A 17,075-nucleotide genomic window follows, 5' to 3' on the forward strand; every position below is an offset into this window, starting at 1 on the left:
GTAACGGTGATTCCTACATTTCTGAGTAAATATAGTCAATTATTAGAAGGCTTCTGTGTGTAGCAGCTGATGAGTTATGTAGTTGTGCAAACAACTTTGGATTGCAGTCCAGGAGCAAAATAGATATTAGGGGTTTATCTTCCAGTCCTGCCTCAGATATTCGAGACATAAAATTTAGTGTGAAATTTAACATAATAGAACTTTTTTTTTTTTTTTTTTCCCTTTTTCATATTTGGGTTGTTTTGGAGCCTAATTTGGTAAATACAAGCGGCTTGTTCACACTCATTAATTTTTCTTTAACATCATTGTCTGTAAAGAGGAGATTTGATGTTACTTCCAGGACTGGGTGCTCTAAAAATTGTGTGTGTTATAAATAAGATTTAGTTAATTCATATACCTCACTCTATACATTATTAAACCGAAGCTGAATTCATTCTGTAATGGAAAGAGCCCTATATAACACTTGAAAAGTTGCATATTTAACTCAGAATTCACTGTATTTAGGGAAATTGTCTGAAAACATTCATGTATTTGACAGAGAACATTTTGTTTGGGGATACTCTTCTAACATAGTTTACCACCTAAAACCACAATGATGGCAGGGCAAAAAAATGTACTGTTGAATACTGGGATATATAAAAACAAACTTGTCAAGTTGTATATATGTTCACATTATACCAAAATGCTCTGTTTCAGATTATTTTTACATATACATTCCCCTAAAGCAGCCAATCATATTTTATAATGGACCATGCATTTTCATACAACTTCTTCTCCAAAATATCTTTAGTTATTCAGGAGAGATTACAATTTTCCCTGAGCCTTTTGAAAACAAATTGACACTGCTAAAATTGTCTAAAGCTAAAAAAGAGCATAAAACAGAAGTTATTGAGGCAGAGTTAAGCTCATGAAAAACCAACCAGCCTCAGGCTAAAAATGACAGACTCATGATACAGTATGACAAGCTTTTGGCACTGTTTCTCTATCATATAAGAATATGGCAACATGTTTCCATTTTATATTTATGATTTTAAAATACTGTAGTTTTATAACTCAAACACTTCAGTCATTGTGTTCTGGTAAGCAGGGCAACTTTCTTATAAACAGCACGATAATTCTACGCATTGTAAAAAGCCAGAGCATGAAATGTAAACAGTAAAACCAGCATGTCCTACTGAATAACTTTAAAGCAATCACTTCATTTTATTTTTTCACTAGCAACTCTTTCATCCAATTATAAAAACATAGTACAGGGAGTCTCTGCTTATTTTTGAATGTTTTACTACATTGGTTGTGCAAAGCTACCTTTTTTGCCATCACACCAATATGACATGTTACAAATTACTCTTCTTTCTAAAGACCAAAATCTATCAAATCTTCAGGAGTAGAACTTAGCTTAAGTTTTAAATTACGTAAAACTCTAAGGCTCCCATGTTTCTGTAAGTATGAATTCAGCCCTTGAACAGGAGTGACTTGGAGCAAAGAAATGTAGCTGTTACATACAAGACTAAGCCTTGATACAGTCTTTCTCAACTCTGCTGTCTTTAACCCACAGGAATTATATTTTCCCACTGAAGCTACTTATTCCTCCTAATTGTGTTCAGAGCCCTGGGGTTGTCTAGCCTTATCACTTAGACAATTTATGCAAGGTTAGCAATAAAGACAAACCTGGAGTGGGCAGCATCCTAGAGCCACCCTACCACCCTGAAACTGCTTAAATTCCCAGCTCTCTGGGAGCCAGGCTTGCAGGGAACCCCCGGCCACCACTTGTCCCTGAGATGTGTCAGAGGGCTCTCCAGAATTTTTCGCTTCCTTTAAAAATATGGAAACAGGCAAAAAAGTCAGGCCTGGCTTTCAATCAAAGGTGACTTTTTGTGGAGCAAGCTCTCATTTTTGTCTCTTTGTCTCTTAGTGGCTACTTTTATAGTGTTTTTCGAAAGTACTGAGTTCTATTCAGAGATCATCATTTCTGTCCATAGTATGCATGTATTAATAGAAAGGACTAGCTCAAAATGCACGTGTCACTTAAACAGCCCCCTGAACTATTCTGCATCAGTTGCTTTTCAATAATAAAATTAGATAGGATTTGAACCTCATGCTCTCTCTGAAGATCCTTAAAAATTCTGCCTAAGACTTTTTTTTCTTTTTTTTGTAATTACATTTTTTTATCTCTCTCTCTCTCTTTTTTTTTTTTTTTTTTTTTTTTTTTTTAAATTGCAAATGGAAAATTCTCAGTTATCTGGTATTTTGACTTCTGGGGAAAGACTGTGTTTTGAGCAGTGCTTTGGGCAAACCAAAACCCATTGGATTGCTTAAAACGTTAGTCTCCTCAGCTTTTCTAGAGTTCTGATACTTTGTAAGAATTTTTAGAGGACAACTCCTCCCCACAACCCCCCCAGTCTGATCTGATAATCAGCTGATTTATTAAATTAACAGTCTCTCAGAAGAAACTCTTTGCCTAAAAGGCAGTTTGATTGTGTATGGCAAAGTACGGTCAGACCATTGATGCAAATCATTCTGTTACTATTTTCTGAATTTCTTACTGCCTGGATTTATATATTATTAGTGTCCAGAATAATGATTACCAGCTGGAGACTAAAACCATGATCAGAAGAGGAGCAAACAGGGTTGCAGCCTTCAGGCTGTGCAGCACCTGAAACACATGCTGCAGTTCACTGACTGAACTTTATGAATTTATGAACAAGAAACAGAGTATTTGAGGAACCCTATTTTGGCCTCTTTTTTTTTTTTTTTTTTTTTTTTCTCCTATGTTTCTGGTCATTCTTCAATTCTAAAGACATTTATTAGAAATGTGGGAGGGGTTTTTGGTGAAATGAAATTGGTCACAGAGGTATATAGGAAAGCATTACACCATTCTTCTTTATTTTCTCATGTGCATTCTCTGGGTTGTTTTTTATATCACTTGCACCACACGTTGCTACATGCTTATATATATTAATGCCCCAATTACATAGGACTCAGATCAATACCATCTGGACATTTAAGATACTTAACTGAAGCTCTAATTTGACCTATGCTGCCTCTCTAATCAGTAAAGAGAAAAAGCATCCCTTGAGAGATGTTTAGGTCACCTAAGATTTGAATTGCTGCTCCTTTTACTACAGAGCATACCCCTAAGGTGGATACTTGATTAAGTGACTTAAGCTATAGAGAATCAGCTTATCATGTCTGCTGCCTGTCATCTGCTTCTCAAGGATACAGCACTATCTGGGGACCAGTATGTACAGTTAAGGCTTTGTGTAGAGCTCTGCATGGCCAGAGATTTTTACCCAGAGAATGTGGGTTTACTATAATAGATGGAAGCAGCTGCTTAGAAAGGGCTTAGTTTACAATTTACCAGTGAATTTTCCTTTGGGTTCTTTCCTTGCTATGTTTTTCTTGAGAAAATACTGCTGTTTATACAAATGCACGGGATGTTTCTGTTACAATTAATATGTCTGTATAAACTGCCAAGCTGCTGTCTCTGGAAGAATTTAAGGCAACACCTTTTATGATGTTTTTGGGTTTTCTGTCTCCTGGTATCCAGTACTTTATCATTTCTAGTAGGCAGGTGACCTCAGCCACCTTCCATCCCCAAATTCCCTGGAAATGGTACCTCCGGGATATCACGATGCAGGAGATGAAGAATTTTGATAACATATCTTGATATCCTATTTTTCACACCAGCCTTATGCTTTTTAAAAAAGAAAAATAAAAATGAACTTGTATTTTCCTGGTGGGACGGCTTGAAGTGAGACAGGAAAAAGAAATGTGTTAATGGATCCACCATGGGTTCTGGGTGACAAAGTTTAAGCTTCTGATAGCAAACTGTCAGTGTTTCCAAAACAGAAGGATTATGCCATTTAATTTTTGTTTGTCTATTTATTTTGTTTCCCCCTAGTTTTGCATCTCAGAGGGAACTCTATTTACTTACTACACTCATACTTGTTTTCTTTGTGAATTAGTGATAAGCTGAAATATCTCTGTTTGGATTTTCACATGGGATCAGTAGTTCAGTTTCCTTATGTCCCTCTGGGAACCAATTTCCCTAATGAACCACATGAATTTGATATCAGAGAGGAAACTGGGAGAGCAAGATATTCTGTTGTAATGCCATACAAAGCTGCATGTCGCTTTGTTTGCATCTTTTTTCTTACTTTATGGTTTCTCTGTGCATTTGAACTACGACTTCCACTCAACACTTCTTTTTATCCAAAATGAAGTAAGCCATTTCCCCTCATTAAAGATATGTTTCAATTAGAATATGTCATATATAGAAAAGACTATGAAGAACCAGAATGATCGGTCGTGCAAAGAAGTGTGTACATGGCAGCACTTCTGAGCTGAAAGATCTTGACATCAGTCTGAAATTATTTACTTCATGTTTCCCCTCACAAATACACAAATCATGATCATAAATAGGAAATCTATGTTGCTTGTCTTTAAATTCAAAAGCATCTTCTCCTTTGTTTTCTGATGCTGATTCTAGTGCTTTCCCAGTGCAAGGATCTGAATGGAAAAGAAAAACTGGAAGAGTACTTTAATTTTTCTTACTCTTTAGAGAAACCACCAAAAGCTTCATACAAAAAGCAGAGTTTTTACTGTTTTGTTTTGTTCTCTTTTGTTGTTGTTGTTGTTTGGGGTTTTTTTGTTTTGTTTTGGTTTTTTTTATGTGGATAATTCATTTCTCATTCCTTTATTGTACATCAGGATCATGATCATTTATTGTATCTGTAATGGTCTTAACATATTATTATGGGGGTTTTTATTATTTCTTTCTGGTAATTTTTAATTTTTATTTTTTTTTTTTATTATTTTTAATTTTTATAACAGCAACAGCTCTACATTGGCTCAGCCACTGGAGTTTCACAGCTTCCTTTACACCGCTGTGATGTGTATGGAAAAGCATGTGCTGAGTGTTGCCTTGCGAGAGACCCTTACTGTGCCTGGGATGGTTCATCTTGCTCACGTTACTTCCCCACTGCTAAGAGGTAGAGACAGTTTCAGATGTCTGCATGGTTTGCTATTTGTTTTAACTGATGATCTCAATATGACCAGAGGGCTTTGGAGATTTTTCATGGAATGGTTAACTGGATCCTTTTCTCTTCCAAAGAAAACATAATTGTAGGAGTTACAAGCAATATGAAGTCTTGGTTGATTTGAAGTGAACACTGCTACTTCTTGGGTTGACTTAAAAAGCTGGTGTAAAAAAACATTCAGAAAAGAGTTGTTTCTGAAATGGATTCATTGTTTTATATTCAGTAATAAACAGCAAAAGGAAAAAATCCTTTTCTCTAACATGAGGAGGGGGCTATGTTTTAAAATAAAATAACTACTTACCCCAGTAAATTATTCTGCATTTTCATTAATTCTAATTCAAAGGAAATATTTATTAAGTGTTTGGACATGAACGGAAAGTTATTGTTTAATGATATATAACATTATTGTTATTATTAAAAAGTATAACATGTATGTGTTGATGTATCTAAGTGTTTTACCTCTGAAATTCTTTCTCCTAAAGTATACAAGGTAGTTACTAAACAGGTCTTAGCTACCAAAGTAGAAACTAGGAATAACTGAATAATGGCCTGCAAATAGGAACAAACGTTGGTGTAGTGTTGAAATTCCCATGATAAATCATCTAAAATGATAGAAAAGCACTCACATTAAATCGAATATGCCAAACATCTTGCACTTATGAAGAAACAAGGAATCCAAGAGTTTATATACATAAGGGTTTATATACACAAAATTAATGGTAGGAAATACTGAGTTGATAATGTCAGGACTCTAAACCCCCCGATTTGGATTGGTTGCTGCAGGACATGAAATGTGGTAAAGGCTGGGAAGCAGCATTTGTGTCACAGACTTTTCAGATAGAGGGGATGAAAATTTCAAAGTTAACACTACAATGTATCCTAAACAAATACTGATGACAATGTAAAAAGCTGCTTATGGAACATCAGGTTCCATTTTTGCACTAGGAAACAGAGTTAAGCTGAGACAAGCTTCTTTTGAAATTCTTTAGAAAATAATTAAAAAGGAGAAATTGAATCCATCCCAAAAGAATAGCTGGTCAAATTTTCACAGCTGCATGAGCTGAATTCAAATTTGTGGTGGGAGGACAGCAGTTCCACTGGAGGAGGAGAAGGAGGAAAGAGAGGAGAGGAAACAGTGACGTTTTCAAGGAGAGTCTAAGAGAATGATTTGATCTGTAGGTTTTCAGGGTTAGATGTCAGTATTGTTGAGTACTGTCTCTAAGTTGAAGGAGACAGTAAGGTCAGGAATCACTGAATCGCTCTTCTCTACTACCTATTTACCCCTAAACTTCAACCTTTTTTAGCATTCATTAGCACTCATTCCTACTCCCAACCCATTTAAGACCCACAGAGCACATCATCCTGTCATTCATCTACTTACACTGATGGAAGAAATAGGGCTCTTTGCCTTTTCCTTATCCACGTCTCCAACATATTAAACCGTCAACTGAGATCACTGTTGCCGTCAGGGCTAAAGAGACTGGGACCTCTTCTTACAGGGACTAAGGGACCAGGTTACTGGGGCTAAACTGGGTTACACAGGTACAGGAAAACCTTACTCTTTTTGAGGCCACTATGAAAGAAAGAGTAAGTCCTGGAAGGCTGGGATCTGGTCAATGCATTCACAGAAAGCTGCTGTCTCCTCTTATTTTCCCCCCATTTTTCCCTTGGCAGCAGCAGCAGAATAAAGGCATGTGTTACCCAGAGAGAGGATCCTCTGTTTGCCTGGTACCTGCTGTACCCACTACCTCAAGCCAGTTGTGAATGCATGTATGACAAAATCGGCCCTGCTGGAAACAGCTTAAATGTCAACATTTTCCTAATAATGAATCCTTGTAATTTTAGGCTCCAGAAATATTGGGAAAGTTGAGTCCTGAGGCAATTGCACAGACGTTTTACTAGTAGTTGGTTTGGGGTTTTGCTTTTTGTTTTATTTTTTCTCCATTTTTTAAAAAGAAGTTTTTATAAGACACAATTTTAATTTTCTTTTCTTTCTTTGTGTGTTTTACAAGTCTAAATGACAGTTCAGAGCTCCTGCAGTGTGACCACTTAACTTTACCCCATGCAGATGTGATCTGGTTCATATTTCATAAATCATCATGTTGATACAATGGTGATGTGTGCAACATTTTCCTGAGATTCTAACTAAACATCTCATCCAAACTCCATTGACAGTAATATGAGTTGTAACACAGACTTCTTTCCTACAAATAGGATCCTATAAATACACTGCATCTAAAAATTTAGGAAGGAGTAAAATAATTTTATGGTTCCTTATGTTTTGGTATATTTTTATGCGTTGGTTATGAGTAATATGAAGATGATATCTGAAATTAGGATTAGAGGTTTGTTTAATTATATATCAATCAACAGAAGGTTCATTCTTATTAAAGCACGCTAGCTCACTAGGATAATTTTAAAGCAGCTTGTATTCAGAAAGATATAAAAAATGCACATTCTGAATTGTTTTTTTTCTGAGAAAATAAAATACCGTCGCCATACTTCACATTATTAATTAATTTTGGTTTTAACATTTTGGTAGTTTCCAGCGAAAAATAAATGGTAAAAATCTTTCAGCCAAAGAGAGTGAATTGTGCAGGCGATGGTGCCTCTGTGAGAACTCTTGGTATGTGCTGATGCTGAGCTGTTAGTGAGAGTCTGCAAACAGGGCTGGTGAACAGCAGAGAGATGGGCTCTGTACTGCAGAACAATGGCTTTTTTAAAAAGTGGGCTGTTGTCACAAGGGAGTGACCAACAGGGCTTTTTACAAGGCTACTTGACTTTTGCATATCCGTTGCTGGATGCCCTAATCTGAAATCACAGCATTGTTCAGCAGCCTAATCCTCTTTGTTCTCCTCTAATTTTGCAAGCCCTCAGGCTTTCTCTGATTCCTAAAGTAAAGTGCTCACACTTGAAACACATCTTTGTTTGCCTTGTTCTTTTTTTCTTTTTTTTTTTTTTTATATGAAACGCTTTTCTCTGGCTCAGTTGAATTTTGTGTCACAGCTATTTAAATAAAAATAGGAGCAGACAGAGGAAAACAAATGCAAAATAAAACCATATTAAAAAGCTTTCTTCTGTGAAATACAACATTTTTTAGCACAGATCAACATGCTTTCCAAAAAGAGCCAGTGGAAATCAAGCTGGAGAAATAATACAGTGTATTAAATGCAATGAAGTAAAAGCTAGAACTCAGACTTAATCTTGAAATGATGGAATAAATGACATTTCCAAATCTTCCAATAAATGTTTTATTCTGTTTATTCTAAAGACAAAGCCATTTCCAACAGTTTTGGAAAAGGTTTTATCAGAAATGTTTTGGTAAGATCTGTAGTTGCCGAAATTATCTACATATTTTAATTTAGATTGTGTAGAACACACAACTTTGACATTCTTTCAAAGCCATCCATCCTAAAGTTTCATTTCAGCTAAAAGATGCCATGATACTTAAAGTATTCTGTATTGCAAAAAAGCTGTAGCTTCTTCATGTTTGTTTGTTTGTTTGTTTTACTATTCATGTTAAACTGTACGGTATATACTTTGATCCCCTGTATCTATGAATCAAGTAATGAATTTTCCTGTGATTAATATTGCCAACACAGTTAAAATAAACTTTGTAGTCTCACTGCAAGTTTCTGAAGACTTTACCTGTAAGAGTAAAGGCTGATTCTACGAATCGTGATAATGGATAGAATATAGTTTAAATGGTATTATTACCTTCCTAGTGTTGTTCAGGTGTGTCTGTGACCTAACTATATATATGTTCCATTTGTTCCTCTTCAGTCATGGCAAATATGAATGCTGACTGCTGGGAGGGTCACTAACAGTTTTCCAATATGGTATTTGCAGGCGTACTAGACGGCAAGACATCCGCAATGGAGACCCGCTCACCCACTGCTCAGACCTGCAGCATCATGGTGAGTTATGGGTATGACTGAAGTACAACTAATTTGCGTGTTGTTTGAGAAGAGTTGGAAGCACATGAATGATTTGTTGGTGAAACTGTCTTGAACATCTGGGAAAGATGAATTTAATACATCATTATCCAAATTTAGATTTCTTACAATGGCCTGGATCAGACACTAAAGACTGTTATTATTTTTTGTTTTCCTCAAATTAACAGTTTTAAGTGTTTCAGATTTTCTGCTTTGTTTAGCTGGTAATACCATACCATCATGTCAGAAGGAAATCAGATCTCTTTCAGAAAAGCAAGAAGTATGTGCATGCTGCTTCATATAGTTTGCATAGGATGGTAACCAAACACGTAGTTAACTACCTTGGCTAAATATGTTTGTTGTTGTTGTAGGTGCCACACTAGGAGGTCTTAAGATCAGAAAGTTCTTTGCAGTAGGCCTGTCTCATGTGCTTTCAGCATGGGGTTTTTTTAACATCTTTTCGTTGTTTTTTTATTATTTCATTTTCACAGTGTATTGACCAGATCTTCTTTCCTTGAATTGTTTGGTTGATAAATTTTTCACAGTTACTAATTTGTTGCCAAACTCTTCAGAAAGTCTTCACTTGGAAAATGAAAAATGTCCATTTTGTCAAAAGCAAAGAGAACACTTAGGCAATACTTCCCTCTGCTGGAAAAAAATGATTACTCATGTTTGTGGTACATCTATAATAACAGTTAAACCACTGGACAAGTTTCTGGGAAAAATAATGAAGAGGTGGCTAAAAATGGAGATACCTCAAAACCCTTGTGCCCTTCTAGTCCTTGTAATAGCAAGAATGATAACATTACCATAGCTTTTCTTTTTACTTCTTGATTGTCAAACTCAGGCCAAGCTACTCAGAGAGGAAGAGGGTTTGGAAAAGTGCATGAATAGACTATGATCAATATGTAGTTGTCACGTTTTGAGAACTCATGAATGTACAACTAGTTCAGATTTGAACTAGTCAGTGTGGACTAATATTAATAAAATGTTCACAAATTGCCAGTTGCCTGATATCTAATAATGCTTATACAGTGCAGATGAGACCATCCATATATCAGGGCTGAGATGACATTTTCAGTTCCCCAACAGGAAAACTTCACCAGGCACTAAACATGGATTTTATTAACAGCAGAAGCATGTCTTAGCTTTACCTTTTTACTATCTGGACGTTTTACTCACCAGTTAAAATGATTATCTGAACAACCATATGTCTAGTTTTTTTCACATTCTCTTTATACAGCTGTAGGTCTGTTCTCTATCTTCATGGACAAGAAAAGGATTTCAAATAATTTTGGTTTTTATATCTTCCCATATTTGGTTAATATATTTGTCTGAAAAGATAGCTTCTGTCCAAAGGGAACAGAGTAATCCAGTGCTGTTTTTTCATGACAACAATCATGAGAACTCAAGGTCAGGAAAAAAGCCATTATATGGCACACTTGATCACAAGGAGCTTTAATAAAGCTTTGTCAAAATGAACAGAGCAAGTATGAGACAAGTTATCCCTGAAAATTTTACTTAATGGTGAAATGAAGATAGTGGGATTAGAAGAATCAATAAATTGCAAAAAATACTGAAGGAATGCAGTTGTAGGTCCTAGGCTTTAAGGATGCACTGCCAAAATACTGTACTTGAGGAATGTTTTGGATTGTTATGGAGTGAAATTTTCTCTATCTATAAAATTTTCCTATATTTACTTATCATTCACACATGATCATGCATTGTACAGACAGCTGCATGGCTCATAAACTCCCTATGCCAACTTATGCTGAGTTATTTCCTTGGTTATGACTAGTAGTTTCCTGGACAATAAATGAAGAATTGGGTTGGTCTACAGACAAAAATAAGCTCTGGCAACCATTTACTACTTGTCTACACATTCCTTTGCAGTAATTGCCAGTTGATTCTTCATGTGGACGAACAGAAACAAGAAAAAAAAATACAATCTCTTAATGTTTATCTCACTTTTAAAAATTACAGAAACTTACTCTGATATAAATATGAAGCAATAATGTTTTTAATAAGGTTAGGTAGCTCTTTCAGTTGCCTTTTTGTGGAAATGTAGAAGACGTAGTACAAAATTACTACACAGCAACATTAGAGGGAGCTGAGGATCCTTAGCTCTAGAGGTGTTTGACCAGACATCAATGCTTAAATCTAAAAGCACAATCACCTTTGTGTCAGCTAAAGAACGTTTTTGTAAGCTTGGCATACTAGTGCTATCAAGAAATTAATCAAGTTCTTGTTTTGCAGAATTTGTCAAAGAAGATAGACCTTTTTTTTAGGTGATTTATCCCAAGGGAAGCTCAAAGAATCACTCTGAATTTAACTGTATAGTCAGATTCATTCATTTGCAAAGCTATCTTGATATAAGCACTTAGCTTCTCATACTTATTCGGTTATGTCAGAAATTATGTATTTAAAGGATATTATCAGAGTAGTAAAATTATACTGTTGTTGGGTTCATTTTGGGAATTACAGCTCTCAGACAGGATTTTGGGTTGAATTTCATAACCAACTTCATGACTTCTATAGTTTTATAATTCCTCCAGCTGCTCTTCTGAACTTCTCAGACTTTCATTCTTCCTTCTAGTCTCTTCAGCTTCTCCCTCAGTCTCAGAGCTACACTCTTATCCTGTGATTATTCCATCACTCTGCTTACTTTCTTGCACTCCTCATGCTTAATATTACATGAACATTATGACATTTCTGGACCTGCCTTCTGCTCCCTTTAAATCATGGAAATGGAATTTGAAGGATCTCTTAAATCCTTCCTCTCTCATTGCATGGCTGTCACCCATACTATATTTTTTGGAGCTGTGAGGATATTTAAAGGGGGCTTCTGCCATTTTCTGTGGTGATCTCTAACACACTAGAATGCCATGGGCCAGATCCAAGAAAACACTCGGAAGTTTTAAACGGCATCAGAACACCCACCTTCAAGGTAGCTTCCATGAAAACTTATGGCTAGTTTATTAGATACTATGGATATCCTAGGTACATAAGTTTTCCAGCTGAAACTTCTCTGTGTACTTAAAAGTATTCTAGTGCTCATGGACATAGGACCCTTGCCGAAGAAATATCTGTTTTTGTCCTTTGTGCTGATATTTAGGATCTAGAAGACTGTCTCCTTGGATTAAATGACACATGTACTTTCCTCCTGTATAATCCACTTGCTTTATGCTGCGTTCATAAAAATATAGTCAAGCAGTGCTGCAAGCCACCTAATGAGTGACCCATTGGTTAAATCAGCTATTTAGGATGTGGGAGAAGAAGGTTCAAAGTCTACTTAGGCTTAGGAGATTGACTTGATAACTCCACTTCCAATACAAGCACCCATATTATTGGATTGGCTTTGTTCAAGTTTGCCATTCTGCAGCCATGATTCAAAGCATGTGGAACACGGGAGAGAGGAATTAACTAGACCATGCATCCTAGGGTGAAATCACTGTGTTTCTATCCTTTACTCTGGAATCCTGTAAATCTCTGTTTCACAGAAACACATAGCTGGAGCAGTAATGTTGTGTATCCCAGGCTATAAATGTGGACATTTCCTACTGATTGTCTTATGCTGCAGCCCTATGTGTACTATCTGTTGTGGATCCCTGTTCAGATATCAACCTGCTTCTCTGTGAGGATCTTTGACTGCCTGCTCAGCCGTGTGAATCCTGTTCCTAAATTAGAGTACCTAACCTGAAACATAAGAGAGCACAACAGTCAGCCATTCACAGTGTTGAAGTTGGACCCATCAGTTACCAGCCAATCATTTCAAGTTCCAATTTCTATCTTACCACGTCTAGTTGTATTCAGTTAATCTTTTCACACACTTCCAGTTCCCCTATTTCAGGAACACAAAATCACCCATATTCCATCTTAGACCTTACCACTGGTACTCTTGCCTGCATTCTCTTCCAGCTCTCTTACTCTTCTCTTGCTGCTTTGCTTTTTAACTCATTTCTCCATTGCTCCCCATCTTCCTGGCTCAAAGCTGCACTGACATTCTTCATAGGGATGTGGTTTCTTAGAGATGTCGTAAAACTTGTTTCACTTAGTTGTTTATACAGCACCCCACTTACTTGCTGGAAAGGTTCACAATCCAGCAGAGGAAAGCAAGCTAACCCGTTCCTTATTTGTTTAGCGTTAATAGGCCATTTGGTGTTTCCTTACTGAGAACTGGGCAAGCACTAGTTCCTATTCTGTCGCCATCCCTTCTCCCATCCTCTCTCAGGGCTGCAAGTCATTATGGAAAGACATATGATTACTGTATCAACATACATCGGGAGCTCATTTTTATTTTTACCTTTGGCTCAGCCATCTAGCAAACAGCCTGTGTTTGCTAAACATGGCCAATATGATAAAGGCACAGTGAAAGCAAACAGAACTTGACAAAGGATTTATCCAAGAGGATTTTAATTACACATCATTTTCCTGTTAAAACATATAAAAAGAAGTTCCTTAAAGATTTCCAGTGCTAAAGATCAAAAGCAGAAAATGGAAAAAATGGCAAAGAGACAGGAAACCCCATGAGATCAACACTATGTTAAATAGCTTACCAACCCCTTCTTCCCCTTCTACTCTCCAGGATTATTGTACTGTTGCCACTTAAGTCCATAACAGCATTTTAAAGAGCTAAGGTGGAGAGTTGAAATATGATGCCTTACAATCTCTGCGGTATTGGAGAAGAATCAAATGCCATATAAGTCCTATAGCTATGTGACATTTCCAGAAAGTTGATGAATATCTCGAAACGTTGTTGCAAAAGGAAGTAATTTAACTTTCTTTTTCCCCTCCCATAATATCTGGTTTATTAACCTTATTACATTTCCATAAATTATGTCAGTATGAGAGGAAATGATTAATTGAAGATTGTTTCCTCAAAAACATTATTCCTGGTCATTAACAGCTTCAGCAAACTGCAGTGCCATATAATCTAAACACATTATACTACTTTTAAATAGCCTCATGTTTTATTGCTTTGCTCTAAAGTGTTATGATCATAGAGCCCAGGAGGCATCATTACAAACGTTCTACAACTACACCCTGAGTTTTCTCACTGCATACAGTTTGCTACTAAAAATTCTTGTCATGTTTTAGATGTTTTCCTTGATGAATAATAATGAGATTTCCACAAAATTTCACAATGAGATTCATTAACTTCACATATTGAGATGTTAACAGCTGTTAGGATTTAAAATACAAAAATAAATTTAAAACGACCCTACCAGGCATCCTGACCAAAATAGAGATATGGGTGGAGATTTTGCAAATGACATATTGATATAGGGAATCTTTTCCTTTTAAGGTTTTTGTGTTTGAACACCTTAAGGGAGCTCACATTCTACACCAAAAACAAACAAAAAAAAAATCACTCAGCAATCTAAGATTTTTCTTTCTTGGTAATTTTAATTATTTTTCCCTTGCTTTACAGATAACCCAGGTGGTCAGACTCTGGAGGAAAAGATTATCTATGGAGTAGAGAATAGCAGTACTTTTCTTGAGTGCAGTCCAAAATCTCAACGCGCCGTAGTCTACTGGCAGTTTCAGAAGCAAAATGATGATCGCAAAGAAGAGGTACAGGAGAAAAAATTAAGACATGCAACTAGTCTTCTCTATGAAGATAAATTTGAACCTAAGTCCTTCCCAGAATAATGTCCATCTGTATTTTAGTATAGCAGAATTTCTCTGGAATCTTATAATTTCTGTTGCTCTTCACCATAAAATCCCATAAGATCTCTAATAGGTTTTACAGACTGTTACATCAGAAAACATTCATGTCCTCTCCTGGGTCAGACTCCTTCCAAAACACACTGATTTTCTGTTAGAAATCTCAGAAATACAAGAAGATAGCATGCCATCTAACTGCCACCTAAAGCATCATACAAGGATTACACTGAATTTACATATGACAAAGACCTTAAATTTGCCTCTGAAAAAAAAGTGCATTCATCTAATTATACAGTCTAACAGCAGCATTTCCTGTGTGCTGCACACTTGAAGACTTTACTGTAGATAAGATAGAGACAGAATGAAGAACTGGGAACTGTAGTGCACACAAGAGTAGGAAAACTTGCACATTTTTTTCATCAATGACAATGCTCCTAGAGGCAAAATCACTGACTTTCCCTGCTTGTATTACACGAAGCTGATACTTTATTTTTCTCTTTCTCTTGTCACCAACATTCTTATGTTATTAGTTACCCTGGTTATCAAGTCATCCTACTATCAAGCTAGTTCACACATATCTTAAAAGAAAAATCTACTCTGGTAGGTAGGGAGATCAAGGTAGGAAACCAAAACTTGTTTGTTGCATTGAAGTATTTGTAAATATATCCAAGCTACGCTGAAACATTTATATATATATATATATATTTATTTTTTTTTTTTAAAGCATCTACTAGCTACTTATTTACACCAGCAACTTTAGATACTTTTGCTGTTTGCTTCATTTGCATAAATAGTGAATTATTTAGAAATTATTCTCGATGGATGTAGCAGCAAACAGGTTTGTGCCCTTTCTGTCGACAGCAACATGTGCATTCAAAGAAGGAAGTGATATTCCTAGATTAATTCAGAGAAATGTAGTATTTTGGACAGCTTCTTTTTGAATACTAGAATTTTGAGATTTAATCTTTAGTGTTTCTTTGTAAATTCCCAACTTATGCAGAACCCCCTTCTATGCATAAGGGCTTTTGTAGTAAGGAGCTATAGGAAGACAGGAAACCTTCCCATATATATATATAGGCTTGACTCAAATATAATGATAAACATGACCTGGGTAATACAGTCAAATGCATCCATGTTGACTCTGCTGATTATAAGCTTGCATCTTCGGTAATCTTACCAGCAAGTCCATTTGATAGAGTTGATACAGATCTTTGTTCAAGAGTAATAGGGACTAAGCAGCAAAATCTTAATCACCCAAAATCTCTTCTCAGTACCTCAGCAGTTTTTTTCCAGAGTATTTGAGTCTTCCATAACTACAAATGACTGGCAAGGGGTTTTCCATTCATGTGGGTTTGGGGAGTTTTACCAGACGAAAGGAGTAGTGCTAAGGAGCTACTATGGTTAAAGGTTACTTTTTCACGTCTGTGAAAGATGATTATTGAAATTACCACTTTTTCCAATACAGATAAAAGTGGATGACCGCATGATCCGGACAGAACAAGGCCTATTACTACGAAGTCTTCAAAGGAGAGACTCTGGTATTTATTTTTGTCATGCTGTGGAGCATGGGTTCATGCAAACTTTGCTCAAAGTGACCCTGGAAGTAATTGATACTGATCATCTGGAAGAGCTGCTCCATAAAGAAGAAGATGGTGATGCCTCCAAGATCAAGGACGCTACCAATAGCATGACCCCCAGTCAAAAGATCTGGTATAGAGACTTCATGCAGTTAATCAATCACCCCAATCTCAACACAATGGATGAATTTTGTGAGCAGGTTTGGAAAAGAGACCGCAAACAACGCCGGCAAAGGCCTGCCAATGCGCAGGTGAATACAAATAAGTGGAAGCACCTACAAGAGAATAAAAAAGGTAGGAACAGGAGGACCCATGAATTTGAGAGGGCACCACGGAGTGTCTGAGCTACATTACCTCTAGGAACCTCATCCAAGTAGAAACTTGTATAGACAGATAACTGGAAAAAAAAATGCAATATTCATGAACCTTTTCATGGCATTATGTGGATGTTTACAGGAGTGGAAAGTTCAAACAATTTCCACCAGGCTTAAATACAATCCATTTCTAAGTTTCCTAGGAAGTCCTTCCTCTCTGCTCTAAGACCAGAAAGACCAGAGTTTCAAGGATGGTAACTCACCTGGACCTACCTTACCGCTCAAAAAGTTCTGCAAGTGTTCAGCAGGCAGGTTTTGCTTTCTCTTTCGCCTGAGATATAAACAAAATGCTGTATTTCATGCTGCCATCTTAAAGAAAAGAAATACAAAACCCACCTTTCATCATCAGCACTACCATTTCTAGACTTATGTATAAAACAGCATGAACTCATTAAGCTGATGAACATCTAAACACGTGACTGGACACAAGGATTTTGTTCTTGTTTTGTCTACCAGTTCTCCTGTTTATGTGTACTAGAAGAG

At 36.4% G+C, this 17,075-nt stretch overlaps 1 protein-coding gene across 1 annotated transcript in view; it reads left to right on the forward strand.

Moving 5' to 3' along the window:
* SEMA3A (semaphorin 3A) overlaps positions 1-16,562 on the forward strand; it is a gene marked incomplete at its 3' end in the record, with an annotated part of 167,088 nt that extends 150,526 nt beyond the window's left edge. Inside the window, exons 14-17 of the mRNA XM_080364096.1 lie at positions 4,834-4,991; positions 8,889-8,956; positions 14,406-14,548; positions 16,107-16,562. Of these exons, the coding sequence (XP_080220222.1) occupies positions 4,834-4,991; positions 8,889-8,956; positions 14,406-14,548; positions 16,107-16,562 (825 nt within the window). The remainder of the gene's footprint in view (positions 1-4,833; positions 4,992-8,888; positions 8,957-14,405; positions 14,549-16,106) is intronic.
* Positions 16,563-17,075: the final 513 nt, after the last annotated feature.

This window comes from Nesoenas mayeri, assembly GCF_963082525.1.
Source record: "Nesoenas mayeri genome assembly, chromosome: 1".
Classification (NCBI taxonomy): domain Eukaryota; kingdom Metazoa; phylum Chordata; class Aves; order Columbiformes; family Columbidae; genus Nesoenas; species Nesoenas mayeri.